This window comes from Oncorhynchus clarkii, chromosome 13 (genome assembly GCF_045791955.1).
Source record: "Oncorhynchus clarkii lewisi isolate Uvic-CL-2024 chromosome 13, UVic_Ocla_1.0, whole genome shotgun sequence".
Classification (NCBI taxonomy): Eukaryota; Metazoa; Chordata; class Actinopteri; order Salmoniformes; family Salmonidae; genus Oncorhynchus; species Oncorhynchus clarkii.
The window spans coordinates 3530455-3558232 of record NC_092159.1 but is presented as its reverse complement, the minus strand read 5'-3'; the positions used below and the strand labels follow the sequence as shown (position 1 = coordinate 3558232).

At 43.4% G+C, this 27778-nt stretch overlaps 2 protein-coding genes across 2 annotated transcripts; both read right to left on the bottom strand.

Annotated features, from left to right (window-relative positions):
• Window positions 1-9181: 9181 nt before the first annotated feature.
• Window positions 9182-14930, bottom strand: LOC139424188 (zinc finger protein 135-like). The gene is made up of 4 exons (XM_071175869.1): window positions 14921-14930; window positions 14719-14800; window positions 13292-14049; window positions 9182-9225 (listed from the first exon to the last, which is right to left on the bottom strand). The coding sequence occupies exons 1-4, from the start codon at window positions 14928-14930 to the stop codon at window positions 9182-9184; spliced, it is 894 nt and encodes a 297-aa protein (XP_071031970.1).
• Window positions 14931-17109: 2179 nt separating this feature from the next.
• LOC139424286 (zinc finger protein 431-like) lies at window positions 17110-26903 on the bottom strand. Its single transcript, XM_071175982.1, has 5 exons — window positions 26567-26903; window positions 25831-25928; window positions 25496-25673; window positions 18875-19001; window positions 17110-18472 (listed from the first exon to the last, which is right to left on the bottom strand). Exons 1-5 carry the CDS (start codon window positions 26901-26903, stop codon window positions 17251-17253), a joined length of 1962 nt encoding a protein of 653 aa, XP_071032083.1. The 3' UTR covers window positions 17110-17250.
• Between the last annotated feature and the right edge of the window lie 875 nt (window positions 26904-27778).

Sequence of the window (27778 nt, the reverse complement as noted above, 5' to 3'; positions counted from 1 at the left end):
TAGGGGCCTGAGGACACACACTTAATGTGTTGTAGATATGCCTTAGTTTAGCTGGACCCCAGGAAGAGTAGGGGCCTGAGGGAACACACTTAATGTGTTGTAGATATGCCTTAGTTTAGCTGGACCCCAGGAAGAGTAGGGGCCTGAGGACACACACTTAATGTGTTGTAGATATGCCTTAGTTTAGCTGGACCCCAGGAAGAGTAGGGGCCTGAGGACACACACTTAATGTGTTGTAGATATGCCTTAGTTTAGCTGGACCCCAGGAAGAGTAGGGGCCTGAGGGAACACACTTAATGTGTTGTAGATATGCCTTAGTTTAGCTGGACCCCAGGAAGAGTAGGGGCCTGAGGACACACACTTAATGTGTTGTAGATATGCCTTAGTTTAGCTGGACCCCAGGAAGAGTAGGGGCCTGAGGACACACACTTAATGTGTTGTAGATATGCCTTATTTTCGCTGGACCCCAGGAAGAGTAGGGGCCTGAGGACACACACTTAATGTGTTGTAGATATGCCTTAGTTTAGCTGGACCCCAGGAAGAGTAGGGGCCTGAGGACACACACTTAATGTGTTGTAGATATGCCTTAGTTTAGCTGGACCCCAGGAAGAGTAGGGGCCTGAGGGAACACACTTAATGTGTTGTAGATATGCCTTAGTTTAGCTGGACCCCAGGAAGAGTAGGGGCCTGAGGACACACACTTAATGTGTTGTAGATATGCCTTAGTTTAGCTGGACCCCAGGAAGAGTAGGGGCCTGAGGGAACACACTTAATGTGTTGTAGATATGCCTTAGTTTAGCTGGACCCCAGGAAGAGTAGGGGCCTGAGGGAACACACTTAATGTGTTGTAGATATGCCTTAGTTTAGCTGGACCCCAGGAAGAGTAGGGGCCTGAGGACACACACTTAATGTGTTGTAGATATGCCTTAGTTTAGCTGGACCCCAGGAAGAGTAGGGGCCTGAGGGAACACACTTAATGTACAGCCTGGAATCGAACCAGGGTCTGTAGTGACGCCTCTAGCACGGAGATGCAGTGCCTTCGACCGCTGTGCCACTCAGGAGCCCAAGCAATGGTGCAATATTTGAAAAATGTTGGAGTTCAGGCTTTATTTGACCTGATCAATTAGGAAATTACATTCATTTGACCATTACAGAGGAGGCCAAGTCTGGCTGATAGAAACGGGCTTAGAGAGCTTTCATTACAGAGGAGGCCAAGTCTGGCTGATAGAGCTTTCATTACAGAGGAGGCCAAGTCTGGCTGATAGAGCTTTCATTACAGAGGAGGCCAAGTCTGGCTGATAGAAACGGGCTTAGAGAGCTTCCATTACAGAGGAGGCCAAGTCTGGCTGATAGAAAAGGCTTAGAGAGCTTTCATTACAGCTTTCATTACAGAGGAGGCCAAGTCTGGCTGATAGAAACGGCTTAGAGAGCTTTCATTACAGAGGAGGCCAAGTCTGGCTGATAGAAACGGCTTAGAGAGCGTTCATTACAGAGGAGGCCAAAGAGTTTTGTCCATGTTTTTAACACTCACAGCTGTCCCCGATCGAAGTTCTGAAGATGAGATGTTAATGAAGCAATACAGACCAACTTGAAGGGTCTTGAGTTTAGCTTGTATGTTCTACAGTCTTGTAAAGACAGGGGGGGTTGACTGGGACAGACAATGTAACATCCATAATGTTTTGAGAAAAAGTTTTTGTAAAACATGAACCTTACATTGGATCATCTTGAAACTTTCTCTCTAAAACTAACTTTCATCAAGGATTTATATGGTCAATTGGTTCCTCTCTTTTCATTGGCAGAATCCTTTTTCAGTGTTATGATATTCATAACATCCATATCCACCAGTCTATCTTCCTGTCAACTAACAGAACTCTGCTGGTTGTCCTGGTAACAGATACCAGTGTGGCAGATCTATTGTATTTGTTCAAACTAAACTACAGCACTTACTTTGATGAGTCAAATCTGATCCTTTCATCTCTTCTCCTCTCACAGTTCCACTCAGCCCCGTTGTTTTCCTGCAGTCCACCAGCAGCACAGACAACCTCTTTATACCCAGCAGTAAGGTGCTACCGGGAGAGGAACGACACGGGGACTGCGGCAGGGAGGAAGGAATAGCGTTGTCCTGGTAACCATAAAGAGGGGACACAAACACATACCATTATGGATGCTGATGTCACTGTTGACATAAAGTGCTTCACAGAAACCCAGCCCAGAGCCCGATAGAGCAAGCTGTATGCTAGACCAGACCAAGCTGTACCATCTGGTGTTCTGATCTGGAGAGACTCTTCTCTGCCTCGTCAGCATCAGGATGTTGTTGAGGCTCCACAGAGGATCCACCATAGTCATGTCTCTCTCCTGTGTAAATGAGAACATCAAACAGATGGTAAACATATGATCTACTATTGCAATCAGAGTCTTACAAGAGGCATGAATATGTCTAAACAGAGCCAGAATGTCCACTTTCATCTTGATGCACTTTAATTTACGATGCAAATGTAAAAGGGTCGTTCCACTAAATGGGTGCATGTTTCGTCCACTTCAATATTTTAAGTATGAATTACGCACCAATATTGAATTTTAAAAGCCTGTTATATTAGATGAGGTGCACTTTAATGTAGGCCACATGGAGAATTCAATACATCTCATTGAAAAGTCCCCAAAATATATGAACCAATGGTAGATCGAAACTAACAATTCCTACAGTACTGAACAACATATTCAAGCGTAGAACTTCAGTAGAATGCCACTTAAAAACCCCACATGAGCAGAACGACCGAGTTTCACCTTGTCTGCGCAGGGATTTGAGTTGCAACGCTCTAACCACTAGACTACCTGCCACCCCGATATATGTGCCACTGCCAGATTGCCCCTTCAACAATTCCTACAGTACTGAACAACATATTCAAGTGTAGAACTTCAGTATAATGCCCCTTTAAAACCACACATTTGTTCAACAACTGCAGTTTGTGTCCCTATTTTTAAGACAATACTCACTGGTGTTAACAGGATCTTCAGTCTCCTCCTCATCCTCCTCTTTAATTGAGATAGCCTCCTCTTCGTCTTTTACTCCAAAAGGTTCTTTCTCTTCTTTCACTGTAATATCCACCTCTTCTTCTTCTAATGTGACAGTCTCCTCTTCTTCCTTTTTTATTCTTAAAGCTTCTTCCTCTTCTTCTTTTACGATGATGATCAGCGCTAGAGCTTCTTTCTCCGAATAGCTTAGTGAGCACATGGTCGCGATGTTAGCTAGCTAGATAGTTAGCATTAGCGTTTAGCCTAGTGCAGTAACGTTAACAATTGAACACATTAGCCAATTTCATTTAACAAGCAAATAACTTCTTTTTTTTCAACTAGTCAATACGTAAAACAGAATGATGTTTAAAAACACTGACATTAATATAAACAAGACTGGTTTAATGTGCGCTACCGAAGTGGTTGAATCAGTAGTCTTTTACTGCCGTTGAAGCTTTCCGTCCACTAGATTATACGTCACGCAAGAAACATCACCTGAAAGCCTTCCATCGCCATCTGCTGACTGGAGTGGGTAACGCAGATTGGTAAAAATCTCCCTTCCATCGTTTTATTCTGGCAAACAATGTCATAAGAAGTAATTTAAAAACAACCAGATGTTGTGTTCTCTTTTACTTCATACAGCTAATGCTTTCCTCCCGGGCTGACCTTCCCATTGGGCAACAAATTGTCGATGGCCACATTAAAAAAATATAAAAAAATGGGCCAAGACACATGGCTAACAACACATAATGGTGGTGGCTGGTAGCCTAGTGATTAGAGCATTGGCCTAGTAACCGAATCCCTGAGCTGACAAGGTAAAAATGTGTCATTCTGCCCCTGAACAGGCAGTTAACCCACTGTTCCTAGGCTGTCAATGAAAATAATAGTTTATTCTTAACTGACTTGCCTAGTTAAAGGTAAAGTAATTCTGCCCAAAAACAATGAAAACGTCTCTCAACCAGTGGCATATTTAGGTGAGTCTTGGTGCCCACTTTGTAAAAGGCAACATGGACAGATAGGACTCTACCTGTGTCGAGCACATGCCCCTTTACCCTTCCTGTCTCTAAAGTGCCTCTCTATTGGCCCAGCGTCGTTCGTGGTTAGGGGAAGGTTTGGCCCAGTGTGGTTAGGGGAGGGTTTGGCCCAGCGTGGTTAGGGGAGGGTTTGGCCCAGCGTGGTTAGGGGAGGGTTTGGCCCAGCGTGGTTAGGGGAGGGTTTGGCCCAGCGTGGTTAGGGGAGGGTTTGGCCCAGCGTGGTTAGGGGAGGGTTTGGCCCAGCGTGGTTAACGGAGGGTTTGGCCCAGCGTGGTTAGGGGAGGGTTTGGCCCAGCGTGGTTAGGGGAGGGTTTGACCCAGCGTGGTTAGGGGAGGGTTTGACCCAGCGTGGTTAGGGGAGGGTTTGACCCAGCGTGGTTAGGGGAGGGTTTGGCCCAGCGTGGTTAGGGGAGGGTTTGGCCCAGCGTGGTTAGGGGAGGGTTTGGCCCAGCGTGGTTAGGGGAGGGTTTGGCCCAGCATGGTTAGGCCCAACGTGGTTAGGGGAGGGTTTGGCCCAGCGTGGTTAGGGGAGGGTTTGGCCCAGCGTGGTTAGGGAAGGGTTTGGCCCAGCGTGGTTAGGGGAGGGTTTGGCCTCAGCGTGGTTAGAGGAGGGTTTGGCCCAGCGTGGTTAGGGGAGGGTTTGGCCCAGTGTGGTTAGGGGAGGGTTTGGCCCAGTGTGGTTAGGGGAGGGTTTGGCCCAGCGTGGTTAGGGGAGGGTTTGGCCCAGCGTGGTTAGGGGAGGGCTTGGCCCCGCGTGGTTAGGGGAGGGTTTGGCCCAGTGTGGTTAGGGGAGGGTTTGGCCCAGCGTGGTTAACGGAGGGTTTGGCCGGCACGTCCTTGTCCCATCGCGCTCTAGTAACTCCTTGTGGCGGGTCGGGCCAATGCACGCTGACTTGGACAGACAATGTAACATCCATAATGTTTTGAGAAAAAGTTTTTGTAAAACATGAACCTTACATTGGATCATCTTGAAACTTTCTCTCTAAAACTAACTTTCATCAAGGATTTATATGGTCAATTGGTTCCTCTCTTTTCATTGGCAGAATCCTTTTTCAGTGTTATGATATTCATAACATCCATATCCACCAGTCTATCTTCCTGTCAACTAACAGAACTCTGCTGGTTGTCCTGGTAACAGATACCAGTGTGGCAGATCTATTGTATTTGTTCAAACTAAACTACAGCACTTACTTTGATGAGTCAAATCTGATCCTTTCATCTCTTCTCCTCTCACAGTTCCACTCAGCCCCGTTGTTTTCCTGCAGTCCACCAGCAGCACAGACAACCTCTTTATACCCAGCAGTAAGGTGCTACCGGGAGAGGAACGACACGGGGACTGCGGCAGGGAGGAAGGAATAGCGTTGTCCTGGTAACCATAAAGAGGGGACACAAACACATACCATTATGGATGCTGATGTCACTGTTGACATAAAGTGCTTTACAGAAACCCAGCCCAGAGCCCGATAGAGCAAGCTGTATGCTAGACCAGACCAAGCTGTACCATCTGGTGTTCTGATCTGGAGAGACTCTTCTCTGCCTCGTCAGCATCAGGATGTTGTTGAGGCTCCACAGAGGATCCACCATAGTCATGTCTCTCTCCTGTGTAAATGAGAACATCAAACAGATGGTAAACATATGATCTACTATTGCAATCAGAGTCTTACAAGAGGCATGAATATGTCTAAACAGAGCCAGAATGTCCACTTTCATCTTGATGCACTTTAATTTACGATGCAAATGTAAAAGGGTCGTTCCACTAAATGGGTGCATTTTTCGTCCACTTCGATATTTTAAGTATGAATTACGCACCAATATTGAATTTTAAAAGCCTGTTATATTAGATGAGGTGCACTTTAATGTAGGCCACATGGAGAATTCAATACATCTCATTGAAAAGTCCCCAAAATATATGAACCAATGGTAGATCGAAACTAACAATTCCTACAGTACTGAACAACATATTCAAGCGTAGAACTTCAGTAGAATGCCACTTAAAAACCCCACATGAGCAGAACGACCGAGTTTCACCTTGTCCGCGCAGGGATTTGAGTTGCAACGCTCTAACCACTAGACTACCTGCCACCCCGATATATGTGCCACTGCCAGATTGCCCCTTCAACAATTCCTACAGTACTGAACAACATATTCAAGTGTAGAACTTCAGTATAATGGCCCTTTAAAACCACACATTTGTTCAACAACTGCAGTTTGTGTCCCTATTTTTAAGACAATACTCACTGGTGTTAACAGGATCTTCAGTCTCCTCCTCATCCTCCTCTTTAATTGAGATAGCCTCCTCTTCGTATTTTACTCCAAAAGGTTCTTTCTCTTCTTTCACTGTAATATCCACCTCTTCTTCTTCTAATGTGACAGTCTCCTCTTCTTCCTTTTTTATTCTTAAAGCTTCTTCCTCTTCTTCTTTTACGATGATGATCAGCGCTAGAGCTTCTTTCTCCGAATAGCTTAGTGAGCACATGGTCGCGATGTTAGCTAGCTAGATAGTTAGCATTAGCGTTTAGCCTAGTGCAGTAACGTTAACAATTGAACACATTAGCCAATTTCATTTAACAAGCAAATAACTTCTTTTTTTTCAACTAGTCAATACGTAAAACAGAATGATGTTTAAAAACACTGACATTAATATAAACAAGACTGGTTTAATGTGCGCTACCGAAGTGGTTGAATCAGTAGTCTTTTACTGCCGTTGAAGCTTTCCGTCCACTAGATTATACGTCACGCAAGAAACATCACCTGAAAGCCTTCCATCGCCATCTGCTGACTGGAGTGGGTAACGCAGATTGGTAAAAATCTCCCTTCCATCGTTTTATTCTGGCAAACAATGTCATAAGAAGTAATTTAAAAACAACCAGATGTTGTGTTCTCTTTTACTTCATACAGCTAATGCTTTCCTCCCGGGCTGACCTTCCCATTGGGCAACAAATTGTCGATGGCCACATTAAAAAAATATAAAAAAATGGGCCAAGACACATGGCTAACAACACATAATGGTGGTGGCTGGTAGCCTAGTGATTAGAGCATTGGCCTAGTAACCGAATCCCTGAGCTGACAAGGTAAAAATGTGTCATTCTGCCCCTGAACAGGCAGTTAACCCACTGTTCCTAGGCTGTCAATGAAAATAATAGTTTATTCTTAACTGACTTGCCTAGTTAAAGGTAAAGTAATTCTGCCCAAAAACAATGAAAACGTCTCTCAACCAGTGGCATATTTAGGTGAGTCTTGGTGCCCACTTTGTAAAAGGCAACATGGACAGATAGGACTCTACCTGTGTCGAGCACATGCCCCTTTACCCTTCCTGTCTCTAAAGTGCCTCTCTATTGGCCCAGCGTCGTTCGTGGTTAGGGGAAGGTTTGGCCCAGTGTGGTTAGGGGAGGGTTTGGCCCAGCGTGGTTAGGGGAGGGTTTGGCCCAGCGTGGTTAGGGGAGGGTTTGGCCCAGCGTGGTTAGGGGAGGGTTTGGCCCAGCGTGGTTAGGGGAGGGTTTGGCCCAGCGTGGTTAACGGAGGGTTTGGCCCAGCGTGGTTAACGGAGGGTTTGGCCCAGCGTGGTCAGGGGAGGGTTTGGCCCAGCGTGGTTAGGGGAGGGTTTGACCCAGCGTGGTTAGGGGAGGGTTTGGCCCAGCGTGGTTAGGGGAGGGTTTGGCCCAGCGTGGTTAGGGGAGGGTTTGGCCCAGCGTGGTTAGGGGAGGGTTTGGCCCAGCATGGTTAGGCCCAACGTGGTTAGGGGAGGGTTTGGCCCAGCGTGGTTAGGGGAGGGTTTGGCCCAGCGTGGTTAGGGAAGGGTTTGGCCCAGCGTGGTTAGGGGAGGGTTTGGCCTCAGCGTGGTTAGAGGAGGGTTTGGCCCAGCGTGGTTAGGGGAGGGTTTGGCCCAGTGTGGTTAGGGGAGCGTTTGGCCCAGCGTGGTTAGGGGAGGGTTTGGCCCAGCGTGGTTAGGGGAGGGCTTGGCCCAGCGTGGTTAGGGGAGGGTTTGGCCCAGTGTGGTTAGGGGAGGGTTTGGCCCAGCGTGGTTAACGGAGGGTTTGGCCGGCACGTCCTTGTCCCATCGCGCTCTAGTAACTCCTTGTGGCGGGTCGGGCCAATGCACGCTGACTTCTGTCGCCAGCTGTACCAATGTGTCGGAGGAAACACATACAGCTGGCGACAGAAGTCAGCGTGCATTGGCCCGACCCGCTTCCGGGTTAAGCGAGCAGTTTGTCAAGAAGCAGTGTGGCTTGGCGGGGTCGTGTTTCGGAGGACGCAGGACTCTCGACCTTCGCCTCTTCTGAGTCCGTATGGGAGTGGCAGCGTTGGGACAAGACTGTAACTACCAATTGTAGAGAAAAAGGGGCCTTTGTAGCAAAAGATCAGTGTTGTTAAACTCTGGATGTCTTGATGTCATTGTATGTTTTTAAACTGTGGGCGTCAGTGGGCCTGAAATATTTATTTATACATTTTTTATTTAACCTTTGTTTAACTAGGGAAGTCAGTTAAGAACAAATTCTTATTTACAATGACAGCCTCCCGGGAAACAGTGGGTTAACTGCCTTGCTCAGGGGCAGAACAAGTCGCCTGGATTGACTTGAGATGTTGCCTGTTTTAGTGGTTCCATTCTCCATCAGTAGAACAGCAATCTACTAGGGTGAAGATCTCAGGTGTTTCCTTGATTTCCCAGCATCCTCTCTTTCCATCTTCTCTGGTCATATAGGAGAAGAAGATCATCTCAGATCTCCTCCAATGAGGAGTTGTACCTACAATGTTGTAGGTCTATACTGCTCCTACATGGTGTAACAATACATCATGTATATAATGAACAGACTAGGTCTATACTGCTCCTACATGGTGTAACAATACATCATGTATATAATGACCAGACTAGGTCTATACTGCTCCTACATGGTGTAACAATACATCATGTAGATGTATATAATGAACAGACTAGGTCTATACTGCTCCTACATGGTGTAACAATACATAGATGAAAAATGAACATCCACTAGTAGCTAACACAAAATATGATTTGAATCCAGAAAAATATGTTGCATTCATCAAATCCTTTTTGAAATCATCAACAGTGTTTTCTCTGACATGGTGGAATAACGGAACTCTCAAGACAACTGGGAACTCTGGGAAAAAAAACAAGGTCAAATCACGATGTCAGTGATCTTCAGGTTGGAAAGTTGGGGGTCTATACACACACGTACACATGGATTTAGTGTTGTAGATATGTGGTAGTAGAGTAGAGGCCTGAGGACACACAATATGTTGTAGATATGTGGTAGTAGAGTAGAGGCCTGAGGGCACACAATATGTTGTAGATATGTGGTAGTGGAGTAGAGGCCTGAGGACACACAATATGTTGTAGATATGTGGTAGTAGAGTAGAGGCCTGAGGACACACAATATGTTGTAGATATGTGGTAGTGGAGTAGAGGCCTGAGGACACACAATATGTTGTAGATATGTGGTAGTAGAGTAGAGGCCTGAGGACACACAATATGTTGTAGATATGTGGTAGTAGAGTAGAGGCCTGAGGGAACACAATATGTTGTAGATATGTGGTAGTAGAGTAGAGGCCTGAGGACACACAATATGTTGTAGATATGTGGTAGTAGAGTAGAGGCCTGAGGGAAGACACTTAATATGTTGTAGATATGTGGTAGTAGAGTAGAGGCCTGAGGACACACAATATGTTGTAGATATGTGGTAGTAGAGTAGAGGCCTGAGGGAAGACACTTAATATGTTGTAGATATGTGATAGTAGAGTAGAGGCCTGAGGGCACACAATATGTTGTAGATATGTGGTAGTAGAGTAGATGCCTGAGGACACACACTATGTTGTAGATATGTGATAGTAGAGTAGAGGCCTGAGGGCACACAATATGTTGTATATATGTGGTAGTAGAGTAGAGGCCTGAGGACACACACTATGTTGTAGATATGTGGTAGTAGAGTAGAGGCCTGAGGGCACACAATATGTTGTAGATATGTGGTAGTAGAGTAGAGGCCTGAGGACACACAATATGTTGTAGATATGTGGTAGTAGAGTAGAGGCCTGAGGGCACACTCTATGTTGTAGATATGTGGTAGTAGAGTAGAGGCCTGAGGGCACACACTATGTTGTAGATATGTGGTAGTAGAGTGGAGGCCTGAGGGCACACAATATGTTGTAGATATGTGGTAGTAGAGTAGATGCCTGAGGACACACACTATGTTGTAGATATGTGATAGTATAGTAGAGGCCTGAGGGCACACAATATGTTGTATATATGTAGTAGTAGAGTAGAGGCCTGAGGACACACACTATGTTGTAGATATGTGGTAGTAGAGTAGAGGCCTGAGGGCACACAATATGTTGTAGATATGTGGTAGTAGAGTAGAGGCCTGAGGACACACAATATGTTGTAGATATGTGGTAGTAGAGTAGAGGCCTGAGGGCACACAATATGTTGTAGATATGTGGTAGTAGAGTAGAGGCCTTAGGGCACACAATATGTTGTAGATATGTGGTAGTAGAGTAGAGGCCTGAGGGCACACAATATGTTGTATATATGTGGTAGTAGAGTAGAGGCCTGAGGACACACAATATGTTGTAGATATGTGGTAGTAGAGTAGAGGCCTGAGGACACACAATATGTTGTAGATATGTGGTAGTAGAGTAGAGGCCTGAGGGCACACTCTATGTTGTAGATATGTGGTAGTAGAGTAGAGGCCTGAGGACACACAATATGTTGTAGATATGTGGTAGTAGAGTAGAGGCCTGAGGGAAGACACTTAATATGTTGTAGATATGTGATAGTAGAGTAGAGGCCTGAGGGCACACAATATGTTGTAGATATGTGGTAGTAGAGTAGATGCCTGAGGACACACACTATGTTGTAGATATGTGATAGTAGAGTAGAGGCCTGAGGGCACACAATATGTTGTATATATGTGGTAGTAGAGTAGAGGCCTGAGGACACACACTATGTTGTAGATATGTGGTAGTAGAGTAGAGGCCTGAGGGCACACAATATGTTGTAGATATGTGGTAGTAGAGTAGAGGCCTGAGGACACACAATATGTTGTAGATATGTGGTAGTAGAGTAGAGGCCTGAGGGCACACTCTATGTTGTAGATATGTGGTAGTAGAGTAGAGGCCTGAGGGCACACACTATGTTGTAGATATGTGGTAGTAGAGTGGAGGCCTGAGGGCACACAATATGTTGTAGATATGTGGTAGTAGAGTAGATGCCTGAGGACACACACTATGTTGTAGATATGTGATAGTATAGTAGAGGCCTGAGGGCACACAATATGTTGTAGATATGTGGTAGTAGAGTAGAGGCCTTAGGGCACACAATATGTTGTAGATATGTGGTAGTAGAGTAGAGGCCTGAGGACACACAATATGTTGTAGATATGTGGTAGTAGAGTAGAGGCCTGAGGGCACACAATATGTTGTAGATATGTGGTAGTAGAGTAGAGGCCTGAGGACACACAATATGTTGTAGATATGTGGTAGTAGAGTAGAGGCCTGAGGACACACGATATGTTGTAGATATGTGGTAGTAGAGTAGAGGCCTGAGGACACACAATATGTTGTAGATATGTGGTAGTAGAGTAGAGGCCTGAGGACACACACTATGTTGTAGATATGTGGTAGTAGAGTAGAGGCCTGAGGACACACACTAATGTTGTAGATATGTGGTAGTAGAGTAGAGGCCTGAGGACACACAATATGTTGTAGATATGTGGTAGTAGAGTAGAGGCCTGAGGACACACACTATGTTGTAGATATGTGGTAGTAGAGTAGAGGCCTGAGGACACACAATATGTTGTAGATATGTGGTAGTAGAGTAGAGGCCTGAGGGCACACAATATGTTGTAGATATGTGGTAGTAGAGTAGAGGCCTGAGGACACACAATATGTTGTAGATATGTGGTAGTAGAGTAGAGGCCTGAGGACACACAATATGTTGTAGATATGTGGTAGTAGAGTAGAGGCCTGAGGGCACACAATATGTTGTAGATATGTGGTAGTAGAGTAGAGGTCTGAGGACACACACTTAATGTGCTGTGAAATCTGTTTTGAATGTTTTGTAATGTTTTTAAAATGTTTAACTGCCTTAGTTTAGCTGGACCCCAGGAAGAGTAGGGGCCTGAGGGAACACACTTAATGTGTTGTAGATATGCCTTAGTTTAGCTGGACCCCAGGAAGAGTAGGGGCCTGAGGGAACACACTTAATGTGTTGTAGATATGCCTTAGTTTAGGGAGGAATCCATCATAAATACAAACACAAAGACTTGTGCCACTTACTTACTTATATAATCGTTGACACTTTGCAATAGTGTTACTGGAATTAAAGTCCTACATGTTTTATTACCCAATTAAATTAAACACGGTTAAACACTCCTAAGAATTTGTAAGACTCTTTTTTTTGTGCCTAAAATGGACAGAGACCAGTCTCGAAATCAATCAGCAGCGTTTATTCTCGAGAGTACTGAACATGAAACATTTTACAACGGGTTATAAACTGAAAATGACGTCATTAGTCTTCGTACCGCCTTCTTCTCCACACCGGTACAATGGCTGTATAGTTCTCAAGCCTTCCCACATTTATGACCGAGCCACGGTCTGCCTGTGTAGATAAGCATTCTAGCCAGTCTGACGATAAGTTCATTCATTTCTACCAAGGAACAGAAAGTCATTGTTCTAATTCTTGATTATATTTACACACATTATATTCAGTACTAGGATGAAAATAAAATTCATGCATCTATACAGTAACATAATAGTATTCTGATTAGTCAGTCCTGATTGAAATGTATACACAATTAGTCATTATTGATGAAAAAAAAATCTCTTAACAAATAGAAAATCATATGATGAACAACAGAGGGTTTATACTTATCAAATCAATCAAAGCTCATCAAAACCAAACAGACCGTTTTAAATATTTAATCTGATATTAGACGTGATGGGGCGGCAGGGTAGCCTAGTGGTTAGAGCGTTGGACTAGTAACCGGAAGGTTGCGAGTTCAAACCCCCGAGCTGACAAGGTACAAATCTGTCGTTCTGCCCCTGAACAGGCAGTTAACCCACTGTTCCCAGGCCGTCATTGAAAATAAGAATTTGTTCTTAACTGACTTGCCTGGTTAAATAAAGGTAAAAAATAAAATAAATGATCATGTCTCAAAATGAAAAAACAACAAAAGTTAACCTTTTTTCTGGTTTCATACAATTTGATTTCACGTGGCATGAAACAAAAACACAAATGATCAGTCCGAAACACAAGTCAGAACACAGCCTCTCTATTCTCTCATGTGATTTCAGGTCCTCTAACTGGGAAAATGTCTTTCCACACTGAGAGCAGTGGTATGTCTTCTCCTCCTGTGTATGTATTCTTTCATGCTTATTCAGGTGCCGTAACCAGTTAAATCTCTTTCCACACTGGGAGCAGTGGTAGGTCTTATCCCCTCCTGTGTGTGTCCTGTCATGCATAATCAGGGCTTCTAACTGGGTAAACCACTTTCCACACATGGAACATTGGTAGAGCTTTTTCTTGTTGTATGTGTGTATATGCTCATGCGATTTCAGAGTGCTTAACCTCAGAAAACTCTTTCCACAATGAGAACATGTGTTAGACTTCTCTCCAGAGTGCATTTGCATATGACCTTTGAGGCCCGTTAAAAGCCTAAAACTCATTCCACACTGAGAACAGTGGTAAGGCTTTTCTCCTGTGTGTATTCTCTCGTGTTGTTTCAGCTGTTGCGATTTTCTAAAACTCTTTCCACAGTAGGAACAGTGGTACGGCTTCTCACCTGTGTGTATTCTCTCATGCATTTTCAAGGTTTTTAACTCTGAAAAGGCAATTCCACATTTGGAGCAGCGATAAGGCTTCTCTCCAGAGTGTATTCGCTTATGACTTTTCAGACTCCCTAACTGAGTAAAACTCTTTCCACACTGGGAACAGTGGTACGGCTTTTCCCCTGTGTGTATTCTCTCGTGTAATTTCAGTTCCCCTGGTCGGGAAAATGTCTTTACACACTGAGAGCATTGGAATGGTTTTTCCCCTGTGTGTATTCTCTCATGCATTTTCAAGATGTTTAACCTTGTAAAACTCTTTCCACACTGGGAACAGTGGTACGGCCTTTCCCCTGTGTGTATTCTCTCGTGTAATTTCAGGTCCCCTGGTCGGGAAAATGTCTTTACACACTGAGAGCATTGGAATGGTTTTCCCCATGTGTGTATTCTCTTATGAACTTTAAGTTCTGTTGACGCAACATATCTCTTACCACACTGAGAGCATTGGAATGGTTTTTCCCCTGTGTGTCGTCTCTCATGCATTTTCAAGACTTTTAAACTTGTACAACTCTTTCCACACTGGGAACAGTGGTACGGCTTTTCCCCTGTGTGTATTCTCTCATGTGATTTCAGGTCCCCTGGTCGGGAAAATGTCTTTACACACTGAGAGCATTGGAATGGTTTTTCCCCTGTGTGTATTATCTTATGAACTTTCAGTTCTGTTAACTCAAAAAATCTCTTACCACACTGAGAGCATTGGTAAGGCTTATCTCCTGTGTGTCGTCTCTCATGCGATTTTAGCCTACATAAATGAGTAAAACTCTTTGCACAGTGAGAGCAGTTGTAAGACTTCTCTGCGTGTGTTCTCTTGTGGTTTTTAAGATTTCCTAAATGGTTAAAACTCTTTCCACACTGGGAACAGTGGTGTCGTCTCACTGGTTCAGACGTCTCTGGTTCCTCTGAGTCGGGTCTCTCTTCTGCCAAAGATAAAAAGAGTGGTTAAAACAGGGAGACCTGAATGAAATCTCCACATACATTTTAGTCATTTATCAGACCCTCTTATCCAGAGAGACTTACAGGCAAGTGCTCTTCCTCACTACGTGTCATCCTTCTACAGTAGAATGTCCATACAGGGGAATTCCTCACTACGTGTCATCCTTCTACAGTAGAATGTCCATACAGGGGGATTCCTCACTACGTGTCATCCTTCTACAGTAGAATGTCCATACAGGGGGATTCCTCAATTTGTGTCATCCTTCTACAGTAGAATGTCCATACAGGGGAAATCCTCACTACGTGTCATCCTTCTACAGTAGAATGTCCATAAAGGGGAATTCCTCACTACGTGTCATCCTTCTACAGTAGAATGTCCATACAGGGGGATTCCTCACTACGTGTCATCCTTCTACAGTAGAATGTCCATACAGGGGGATTCCTCACTACGTGTCATCCTTCTACAGTAGAATGTCCATACAGGGGGATTCCTCACTACGTGTCATCCATCTACAGTACAGGGGGATTCTACAGTTTAGCTGGACCCCAGGAAGAGTAGGGGCCTGAGGGAACACACTTAATGTGTTGTAGATATGCCTTAGTTTAGCTGGACCCCAGGAAGAGTAGGGGCCTGAGGGAACACACTTAATGTGTTGTAGATATGCCTTAGTTTAGCTGGACCCCAGGAAGAGTAGGGGCCTGAGGGAACACACTTAATGTGTTGTAGATATGCCTTAGTTTAGCTGGACCCCAGGAAGAGTAGGGGCCTGAGGACACACACTTAATGTGTTGTAGATATGCCTTAGTTTAGCTGGACCCCAGGAAGAGTAGGGGCCTGAGGACACACACTTAATGTGTTGTAGATATGCCTTAGTTTAGCTGGACCCCAGGAAGAGTAGGGGCCTGAGGGAACACACTTAATGTGTTGTAGATATGCCTTAGTTTAGCTGGACCCCAGGAAGAGTAGGGGCCTGAGGACACACACTTAATGTCTTGTAGATATGCCTTAGTTTAGCTGGACCCCAGGAAGAGTAGGGGCCCGAGGGAACACACTTAATGTGTTGTAGATATGCCTTAGTTTAGCTGGACCCCAGGAAGAGTAGGGGCCTGAGGACACACACTTAATGTCTTGTAGATATGCCTTAGTTTAGCTGGACCCCAGGAAGAGTAGGGGCCTGAGGACACACAATATGTTGTAGATATGTGGTAGTAGAGTAGAGGCCTGAGGGCACACAATATGTTGTAGATATGTGGTAGTAGAGTAGAGGCCTGAGGACACACAATATGTTGTAGATATGTGGTAGTAGAGTAGAGGCCTGAGGACACACAATATGTTGTAGATATGTGGTAGTAGAGTAGAGGCCTGAGGGCACACAATATGTTGTAGATATGTGGTAGTAGAGTAGAGGTCTGAGGACACACACTTAATGTGCTGTGAAATCTGTTTTGAATGTTTTGTAATGTTTTTAAAATGTTTAACTGCCTTAGTTTAGCTGGACCCCAGGAAGAGTAGGGGCCTGAGGGAACACACTTAATGTGTTGTAGATATGCCTTAGTTTAGCTGGACCCCAGGAAGAGTAGGGGCCTGAGGACACACACTTAATGTGTTGTAGATATGCCTTAGTTTAGGGAGGAATCCATCATAAATACAAACACAAAGACTTGTGCCACTTACTTACTTATATAATAGTTGACACTTTGCAATAGTGTTACTGGAATTAAAGTCCTACATGTTTTATTACCCAATTAAATTAAACACGGTTAAACACTCCTAAGAATTTGTAAGACTCTTTTTTTTGTGCCTAAAATGGACAGAGACCAGTCTCGAAATCAATCAGCAGCGTTTATTCTCGAGAGTACTGAACATGAAACATTTTACAACGGGTTATAAACTGAAAATGACGTCATTAGTCTTCGTACCGCCTTCTTCTCCACACCGGTACAATGGCTGTATAGTTCTCAAGCCTTCCCACATTTATGACCGAGCCACGGTCTGCCTGTGTAGATAAGCATTCTAGCCAGTCTGACGATAAGTTCATTCATTTCTACCAAGGAACAGAAAGTCATTGTTCTAATTCTTGATTATATTTACACACATTATATTCAGTACTAGGATGAAAATAAAATTCATACATCTATACAGTAACATAATAGTATTCTGATTAGTCAGTCCTGATTGAAATGTATACACAATTAGTCATTATTGATGAAAAAAAAATCTCTTAACAAATAGAAAATCATATGATGAACAACAGAGGGTTTATACTTATCAAATCAATCAAAGCTCATCAAAACCAAACAGACCGTTTTAAATATTTAATCTGATATTAGACATGATCATGTCTCAAAATGAAAAAACAACAAAAGTTAACCTTTTTTCTGGTTTCATACAATTTGATTTCACGTGGCATGAAACAAAAACACAAATGATCAGTCAGAAACACAAGTCAGAACACAGCCTCTCTATTCTCTCATGTGATTTCAGGTCCTCTGACTTGGAAAATGTCTTTCCACAATGAGAGCAGTGGTATGTCTTCTCCTCCTGTGTATGTATTCTTTCATGCTTATTCAGGTGCCTTAACCAGTTAAATCTCTTTCCACACTGGGAGCAGTGGTAGGTCTTATCCCCTCCTGTGTGTGTCCTGTCATGCATAATCAGGGCTTCTAACTGGGTAAACCACTTTCCACACACGGAACATTGGTAGAGCTTTTCCTTGTTGTATATGTGTATATGCTCATGCGATTTCAGAGTGCTTAACCTCAGAAAACTCTTTCCACAATGAGAACATGTGTTTGACTTCTCTCCAGAGTGCATTTGCATATGACCTTTGAGGCCCGTTAACTGCCTAAAACTCATTCCACACTGGGAACAGTGGTAAGGCTTTTCTCCTGTGTGTATTCTCTCGTGTTGTTTCAGCTGTTGCGATTGTCTAAAACTCTTTCCACAGTGGGAACAGTGGTACGGCTTCTCACCTGTGTGTATTCTCTCATGCATTTTCAAGGTTTTTAACTCTGAAAAGGCAATTCCACATTTGGAGCAGTGATAAGGCTTCTCTCCAGAATGTATTCGCTTATGACTTTTCAGACTCCCTAACTGAGTAAAACTCTTTCCACACTGGGAACAGTGGTACGGCTTTTCCCCTGTGTGTATTCTCTCGTGTAATTTCAGGTCCCCTGGTCGGGAAAATGTCTTTACACACTGAGAGCATTGGAATGGTTTTTCCCCTGTGTGTATTGTCTCATGCATTTTCAAGACGTTTAACCTTGTAAAACTCTTTCCACACTGGGAACAGTGGTACGGCTTTTCCCCTGTGTGCATTCTCTCATGTAATTTCAGGTCCCCTGGTCGGGAAAATGTCTTTACACACTGAGAGCATTGGAATGGTTTTCCCCCTGTGTGTATTCTCTTATGAACTTTCAGTTCTGTTGACGCAATAAATCTCTTACCACACTGAGAGCACTGGAATGGTTTTTCCCCTGTGTGTCGTCTCTCATGCATTTTCAAGACCTTTAACCATGTAAAACTCTTTCCACACTGGGAACAGTGGTACGGCTTTTCCCCTGTGTGTATTCTCTCGTGCATTTTCAGGTCCCCTGGTCGGGAAAATGTCTTTACACACTGGGAGCATTGGAATGGTTTTTCCCCTGTGTGTATTCTCTCATGCATTTTCAAGACATTTAATGTTGAAAAACTCTTTCCACACTGGGAACAGTGGTACGGCTTTTCCCCTGTGTGTATTCTCTTATGAACTTTCAGTTCTGTTAACTCAACAAATCTCTTACCACACTGAGAGCATTGGTAAGGCTTATCTCCTGTGTGTCGTCTCTCATGCGATTTTAGGTTACATAAATGAGTAAAACTCTTTGCACAGTGAGAGCAGTTGTACGGCTTTTCCCCTGTGTGTATTCTCTTATGAACTTTCAGTTCTGTTGACTCAACAAATCTCTTACCACACTGAGAGCATTGGTAAGGCTTATCTCCTGTGTGTCGTCTCTCATGCAATTTTAGGTTACATAAATGAGTAAAACTCTTTGCACAGTGAGAGCAGTTGTAAGACTTCTCTGCGTGTGTTCTCTTGTGGTTTTTAAGATTTCCTAAATGGTTAAAACTCTTTCCACACTGGAAACAGTGGTGTCGTCTCACTGGTTCAGACGTCTCTGGTTCCTCTGAGTCGGGTCTCTCTTCTGCCAAAGATAAAAAGAGTGGTTAAAACAGGGAGACCTGAATGAAATCTCCACATACATTTTAGTCATTTATCAGACCCTCTTATCCAGAGAGACTTACAGGCAAGTGCTCTTCCTCACTACGTGTCATCCTTCTACAGTAGAATGTCCATACAGGGGGATTCCTCACTACGTGTCATCCATCTACAGTACAGGGGGATTCCTCACTATGTGTCATCCTTCTACAGTAGAATGTCCATACAGGGGGATTCCTCACTACGTGTCATCCATCTACAGTAGTATGTCCATACAGGGGGATTCCTCACTACGTGTCATCCATCTACAGTAGAATGTCCATACAGGGGGATTCCTCACTACGTGTCATCGTTCTACAGTAGAATGTCCATACAGGGGGATTCCTCACTACGTGTCATCCATCTACAGTACAGGGGGATTCCTCAGTATGTGTCATCCTTCTACAGTAGAATGTCCATACAGGGGGATTCCTCACTACGTGTCATCCATCTACAGTAGAATGTCCATACAGGGGGATTCCTCACTACGTGTCATCCTTCTACAGTAGAATGTCCATACAGGGGGATTCCTCACTACGTGTCATCCATCTACAGTACAGGGGGATTCCTCAGTATGTGTCATCCTTCTACAGTAGAATGTCCACACAGGGGGATTCCTCACTACGTGTCATCCTTCTACAGTAGAATGTCCATACAGGGGGATTCCTCACTACGTGTCATCCATCTACAGTACAGGGGGATTCCTCACTACGTGTCATCCTTCTACAGTAGAATGTCCATACAGGGGGATTCCTCACTACGTGAGTAAGCAGCAGCACAGCTATTTAACACCACCAGTTAGTCCTGCAGTAAGGGTACATTACATACAGCTATATAACACCACCAGTTAGTCCAGCAGTAAGGGTACATTACATACAGCTATATAACACCACCAGTTAGTCCTAGCAGTAAGGGTACATTACATTACATACAGCTATATAACACCACCAGTTAGTCCTGCAGTAAGGGTACATTACATACAGCTATTTAACACCACCAGTTAGTCCTGCAGTAAGGGTACATTACATAGAGCTATTTAACACCACCAGTTAGTCCTGCAGTAAGGGTACATTACATACAGCTATATAACACCACCAGTTAGTCCTGCAGTAAGGGTACATTACATTACATACAGCTATTTAACACCACCAGTTAGTCCTAGTAGTAAGGGTACATTACATACAGCTATTTAACACCACCAGTTAGTCCTGCAGTAAGGGTACATTACATTACATACAGCTATTTAACACCACCAGTTAGTCCTAGCAGTAAGGGTACATTACATACAGCTATTTAACACCACCAGTTAGTCCTGCAGTAAGGGTACATTACATTACATACAGCTATTTAACACCACCAGTTAGTCCTAGCAGTAAGGGTACATTACATACAGCTATTTAACACCACCAGTTAGTCCTGCAGTAAGGGTACATTACATACAGCTATATAACACCACCAGTTAGTCCAGCAGTAAGGGTACATTACATACAGCTATATAACACCACCAGTTAGTCCAGCAGTAAGGGTACATTACATACAGCTATTTAACACCACCAGTTAGTCCTGCAGTAAGGGTACATTACATACAGCTATTTAACACCACCAGTTAGTCCTGCAGTAAGGGTACATTACATACAGCTATATAACACCACCAGTTAGTCCTGCAGTAAGGGTACATTACATACAGCTATTTAACACCACCAGTTAGTCCAGCAGTAAGGGTACATTACATTACATACAGCTATATAACACCACCAGTTAGTCCTGCAGTAAGGGTACATTACATACAGCTATTTAACACCACCAGTTAGTCCTGCAGTAAGGGTACATTACATACAGCTATTTAACACCACCAGTTAGTCCTGCAGTAAGGGTACATTACATACAGCTATATAACACCACCAGTTAGTCCAGCAGTAAGGGTACATTACATTACATACAGCTATTTAACACCACCAGTTAGTCCAGCAGTAAGGGTACATTACATACAGCTATTTAACTCCACCAGTTAGTCCAGCAGTAAGGGTACATTACATTACATACAGCTATTTAACACCACCAGTTAGTCCAGCAGTAAGGGTACATTACATACAGCTATTTAACACCACCAGTTAGTCCTAGCAGTAAGGGTACATTACATACAGCTATTTAACACCACCAGTTAGTCCTAGCAGTAAGGGTACATTACATACAGCTATTTAACACCACCAGTTAGTCCTGCAGTAAGGGTACATTACATACAGCTATTTAACACCACCAGTTAGTCCTAGCAGTAAGGGTACATTACATACAGCTATTTAACACCACCAGTTAGTCCTGCAGTAAGGGTACATTACATACAGCTATTTAACACCACCAGTTAGTCCTGCAGTAAGGGTACATTACATACAGCTATTTAACACCACCAGTTAGTCCAGCAGTAAGGGTACATTACATACAGCTATTTAACACCACCAGTTAGTCCAGCAGTAAGGGTACATTACATTACATACAGCTATTTAACACCACCAGTTAGTCCAGCAGTAAGGGTACATTACATTACATACAGCTATTTAACACCACCAGTTAGTCCAGCAGTAAGGGTACATTACATACAGCTATTTAACACCACCAGTTAGTCCAGCAGTAAGGGTACATTACATACAGCTATTTAACACCACCAGTTAGTCCAGCAGTAAGGGTACATTACATACAGCTATTTAACACCACCAGTTAGTCCAGCAGTAAGGGTACATTACATACAGCTATTTAACACCACCAGTTAGTCCAGCAGTAAGGGTACATTACATACAGCTATTTAACACCACCAGTTAGTCCAGCAGTAAGGGTACATTACATACAGCTATTTAACACCACCAGTTAGTCCTAGCAGTAAGGGTACATTACATACAGCTATTTAACACCACCAGTTAGTCCTGCAGTAAGGGTACATTACATACAGCTATATAACACCACCAGTTAGTCCTGCAGTAAGGGTACATTACATACAGCTATTTAACACCACCAGTTAGTCCTAGCAGTAAGGGTACATTACATACAGCTATTTAACACTACCAGTTAGTCCAGCAGTAAGGGTACATTACATACAGCTATTTAACACCACCAGTTAGTCCTGCAGTAAGGGTACATTACATACAGCTATTTAACACCACCAGTTAGTCCAGCAGTAAGGGTACATTACATACAGCTATTTAACACCACCAGTTAGTCCTGCAGTAAGGGTACATTACATACAGCTATTTAACACCACCAGTTAGTCCTAGCAGTAAGGGTACATTACATACAGCTATTTAACACTACCAGTTAGTCCAGCAGTAAGGGTACATTACATACAGCTATTTAACACCACCAGTTAGTCCAGCAGTAAGGGTACATTACATACAGCTATTTAACACCACCAGTTAGTCCTGCAGTAAGGGTACATTACATACAGCTATTTAACACCACCAGTTAGTCCTGCAGTAAGGGTACATTACATACAGCTATTTAACACCACCAGTTAGTCCTGCAGTAAGGGTACATTACATACAGCTATTTAACACCACCAGTTAGTCCAGCAGTAAGGGTACATTACATTACATACAGCTATTTAACACCACCAGTTAGTCCTGCAGTAAGGGTACATTACATACAGCTATTTAACACCACCAGTTAGTCCTGCAGTAAGGGTACATTACATTACATACAGCTATTTAACACCACCAGTTAGTCCTAGCAGTAAGGGTACATTACATTACATACAGCTATTTAACACCACCAGTTAGTCCTGCAGTAAGGGTACATTACATACAGCTATTTAACACCACCAGTTAGTCCTAGCAGTAAGGGTACATTACATTACATACAGCTATTTAACACCACCAGTTAGTCCTGCAGTAAGGGTACATTACATACAGCTATATAACACCACCAGTTAGTCCTGCAGTAAGGGTACATTACATTACATACAGCTATTTAACACCACCAGTTAGTCCTAGCAGTAAGGGTACATTACATACAGCTATTTAACACCACCAGTTAGTCCTAGCAGTAAGGGTACATTACATACAGCTATTTAACACCACCAGTTAGTCCTAGCAGTAAGGGTACATTACATACAGCTATTTAACACCACCAGTTAGTCCTGCAGTAAGGGTACATTACATTACAGCTATTTAACACCACCAGTTAGTCCTAGCAGTAAGGGTACATTACATTACATACAGCTATTTAACACCACCAGTTAGTCCTGCAGTAAGGGTACATTACATACAGCTATTTAACACTACCAGTTAGTCCAGCAGTAAGGGTACATTACATACAGCTATTTAACACCACCAGTTAGTCCAGCAGTAAGGGTACATTACATACAGCTATTTAACACCACCAGTTAGTCCTGCAGTAAGGGTACATTACATACAGCTATTTAACACCACCAGTTAGTCCTGCAGTAAGGGTACATTACATACAGCTATTTAACACCACCAGTTAGTCCTGCAGTAAGGGTACATTACATACAGCTATTTAACACTACCAGTTAGTCCAGCAGTAAGGGTACATTACATACAGCTATTTAACACCACCAGTTAGTCCAGCAGTAAGGGTACATTACATACAGCTATTTAACACCACCAGTTAGTCCAGCAGTAAGGGTACATTACATTACATACAGCTATTTAACACCGCCAGTTAGTCCTGCAGTAAGGGTACATTACATACAGCTATTTAACACCACCAGTTAGTCCTGCAGTAAGGGTACATTACATTACAGCTATTTAACACCACCAGTTAGTCCAGCAGTAAGGGTACATTACATACAGCTATTTAACACCACCAGTTAGTCCTAGCAGTAAGGGTACATTACATACAGCTATTTAACACCACCAGTTAGTCCTGCAGTAAGGGTACATTACATACAGCTATTTAACACCACCAGTTAGTCCTAGCAGTAAGGGTACATTACATACAGCTATTTAACACCACCAGTTAGTCCTGCAGTAAGGGTACATTACATACAGCTATTTAACACCACCAGTTAGTCGTAGCAGTAAGGGTACATTACATACAGCTATTTAACACCACCAGTTAGTCCAGCAGTAAGGGTACATTACATACAGCTATTTAACACCACCAGTTAGTCCTGCAGTAAGGGTACATTACATTACATACAGCTATATAACACCACCAGTTAGTCCAGCAGTAAGGGTACATTACATACAGCTATTTAACACCACCAGTTAGTCCTGCAGTAAGGGTACATTACATTACATACAGCTATATAACACCACCAGTTAGTCCAGCAGTAAGGGTACATTACATACAGCTATTTAACACCACCAGTTAGTCCAGCAGTAAGGGTACATTACATACAGCTATTTAACACCACCAGTTAGTCCTGCAGTAAGGGTACATTACATACAGCTATTTAACACCACCAGTTAGTCCTGCAGTAAGGGTACATTACATACAGCTATTTAACACCGCCAGTTAGTCCAGCAGTAAGGGTACATTACATACAGCTATTTAACACCACCAGTTAGTCCTAGCAGTAAGGGTACATTACATTACATACAGCTATTTAACACCACCAGTTAGTCCTGCAGTAAGGGTACATTACATTACATACAGCTAGCACGGAGATGCGGTGCCTTAGACCGCTGCGATACAGCCTGGAATCGAACCAGGGTCTGTAGTGACGCCTCTAGCACGGAGATGCGGTGCCTTAGACCGCTGCGATACAGCCTGGAATCGAACCAGGGTCTGTAGTGACGCCTCTAGCACGGAGATGCAGTGCCTTCGACCGCTGTGCCACTCAGGAGCCCAAGCAATGGTGCAATATTTGAAAAATGTTGGAGTTCAGGCTTTATTTGACCTGATCAAGTAGGAAATGACATTCATTTGACCATTACAGAGGAGGCCAAGTCTGGCTGATAGAAACGGCTTAGAGAGCGTTCATTACAGAGGAGGCCAAAGAGTTTTGTCCATGTTTTTAACACTCACAGCTGTCCCCGATCGAAGTTCTGAAGATGAGATGTTAATGAAGCAATACAGACCAACTTGAAGGGTCTTGAGTTTAGCTTGTATGTTCTACAGTCTTGTGAAGACAGGGGGGGTTGACTGGGACAGACAATGTAACATCCATAATGTTATGAGAAAAAGTTTTTGTAAAACATGAACCTTACAATGGATCATCTTGAAACTTTCTCTCTAAAGCTAACTTTCATCAAGGTTTTATATGGTCTATTGGTTTCTCTCTAAATCTAACTTTCATCAAGGTTTTATATGGTCTATTGGTTTCTCTCTTTTCATTGGCAGAATCCTTTTTCAGTGTTATGATATTCATAACATCCATATCCACCAGTCTATCTTCCTGTCAACTAACAGAACTCTGCTGGTTGTCCTGGTAACAGATACCAGTGGGCAGATCTGTTGTATTTGTTCAAACTAAACTAAATCACTTACTTTGATGAGTTAAATCTGATCCTTTCATCTCTTCTCCTCCTCTCACAGTTCCACTCAGCCCCGTTGTTTTCCTGCAGTCCACCAGCAGCACAGACAACCTCTTTATACCCAGCAGTAAGGTGCTACCGGGAGAGGAACGACACGGGGACTGCGGCAGGGAGGAAGGAATAGCGTTGTCCTGGTAACCATAAAGAGGGGACACAAACACATACCATTATGGATGCTGATGTCACTGTTGACATAAAGTGCTTTACAGAAACCCAGCCCAGAGCCCGATAGAGCAAGCTGTATGCTAGACCAGGCCAAGCTGTATGCTCGACCAGACCAAGCTGTACCATCTGGTGTTCTGATCTGGAGAGACTCTTCTCTGCCTCGTCAGCATCAGGATGTTGTTGAGGCTCCCCAGAGGATCCACCATAGTTATGTCTCTCTCCTGTGTGAACAAGAACATCAAACAGATGGTAAACATATGATCTACTATTACAATCAGAGTCTTACAAGAGGCATGAATATGTCTAAACAGAGCCAGAATGTCCACTTTCATCTTGATGCGCTTTAATTTACGATGCAAATGTAAAAGGGTCGTTCCACTAAATAGGTGCATTTTTCGTCCACTTCGATATTTTAAGTATGAATTACGCACCAATATTGAATTTTAAAAGCCTGTTATATTAGATGAGGTGCACTTTAATGTAGACCACATGGAGAATTCAATACATCTCATTTAAAAGTCCCAAAAATATATGAACCAATGGTAGATCGAAACTAACAATTCCTACAGTACTGAACAACATATTCAAGCGTAGAACTTCAGTAGAATCACCGTTAAAAACCCCACATGAGCAGAACGACCGAGTTTCACCTTGTCCGCGCAGGGATTTGAGTTGCAACGCTCTAACCACTAGACTACCTGCCACCCCGATATATGTGCCACTGCCAGATTGCCCCTTCAACAATTCCTACAGTACTGAACAACATATTCAAGTGTAGAACTTCAGTATAATGCCCCTTAAAACCACACATTAGTTCAACAACTGCAGTTTGTGTCCCTATTTTTAAGACAATACTCACTGGTGTTAACAGGATCTTCAGTCTCCTCCTCATCCTCCTCTTTAATTGAGATGTCCTCATCTTCCTCTTTTACTCCAAGAGGTTCTTTCTCTTCTTTCACTACATTTTCTTCTTTTAATGTTATGGCATCTTCCTCCTTTTTGATTCTGAAACCTATCTCCTCTTCGTCGTTTACTCCAAAAGGTTCTTTCTCTTCTTTCACTGTAATATCCGCCTCTTCTTCTTCTAATGTGACAGTCTCCTCTTCTTCCTTTTTTATTCTTAAAGCTTCTTCCTCTTCTTCTTTTACGATGATCAGCGCTAGAGCTTCTTTCTCCGAATAGCTTAGTGAGCACATGGTCGCGATGTTAGCTAGCTAGATAGTTAGCATTAGCGTTTAGCCTAGTGCAGTAACGTTAACAATTGAACAAATTAGCCAATTTCATTTAACAAGCAAATAACTTTTTTTTTTTCAACTAGTCAATACGTAAAACAGAATGATGTTTAAAAACACGGACATTAATATAAACAAGACTGGTTTAATGTGCGCTACCGAAGTGGTTGAATCAGTAGTCTTTTAATGCCGTTGAAGCTTTCCGTCCACTAGATTATACGTCACGCAAGAAACATCACCTGAAAGCCTTCCATCGCCATCTGCTGACTGGCGTGGGTAACGCAGATTGGTAAAATCTCCATTCCATAATTTATTCTGGCGAACAATGTCATAAAACGTTATTTAAAAACAACCAGATGTTGTGTTCTTTTTTACTTCATACAGCTAATACTTTCCTCCCGGGCTGACCTTCCCATTAGGCAACAAATTGTCGATGGCCGCATTAAAAATTAAAATAAAAAAAAAATGGGCCAAGACACATGGCTAACAACACATAATTGGGGTGGCTGGTAGCCTAGTGGTTAGGGGAGAGTTTGGTCCAGCATGGTTAGGGGAGGGTTTGGCCCAGCGTGGTTAGGGGAGGGTTTGGTCCAGCGTGGTTAGGGGAGGGTTTGGCCCAGCGTGGTTAGGGGAGGGTTTGGCCCAGCGTGGTTAGGGGAGGGTTTGGTCCAGCGTGGTTAGGGAGGGTTTGGTCCAGCGTGGTTAGGGGAGGGTTTGGTCCAGCGTGGTTAGGGGAGGGTTTGGCCCAGTGTGGTTAGGGGAGGGTTTGGCCCAGCGTGGTTAGGGGAGGGTTTGGTCCAGCGTGGTTAGGGCATTGGCCTAGTGGTTAGGGGAGGGTT

What these genes read in the sequence shown, in the direction of transcription:
- LOC139424188 (XM_071175869.1), bottom strand. An exon ending in CAGTGTGGAAAGAGTTTTAA is followed by an intron (nt 14,050 to 14,718) that starts CCATTTAGGAAA and finishes AAAGACATTTTC; the next exon opens with CCGACCAGGGGAACTGAAAT. An exon ending in GTGTTTCGGACTGATCATTT is followed by an intron (nt 9,226 to 13,291) that starts GTGTTTTTGTTT and finishes GTGTGTGTATAG; the next exon opens with ACCCCCAACTTTCCAACCTG.
- LOC139424286 (XM_071175982.1), bottom strand. Translation starts at nt 26,903, where the DNA reads ATGTGCTCACTAAGCTATTCGGAGAAAGAAGCTCTAGCGCTGATCATC. An exon ending in TGAAGATCCTGTTAACACCA is followed by an intron (nt 25,929 to 26,566) that starts GTGAGTATTGTC and finishes TTGTTCACACAG; the next exon opens with GAGAGAGACATAACTATGGT. An exon ending in ATCAGATTTAACTCATCAAA is followed by an intron (nt 19,002 to 25,495) that starts GTAAGTGATTTA and finishes TATCTTTGGCAG; the next exon opens with AAGAGAGACCCGACTCAGAG.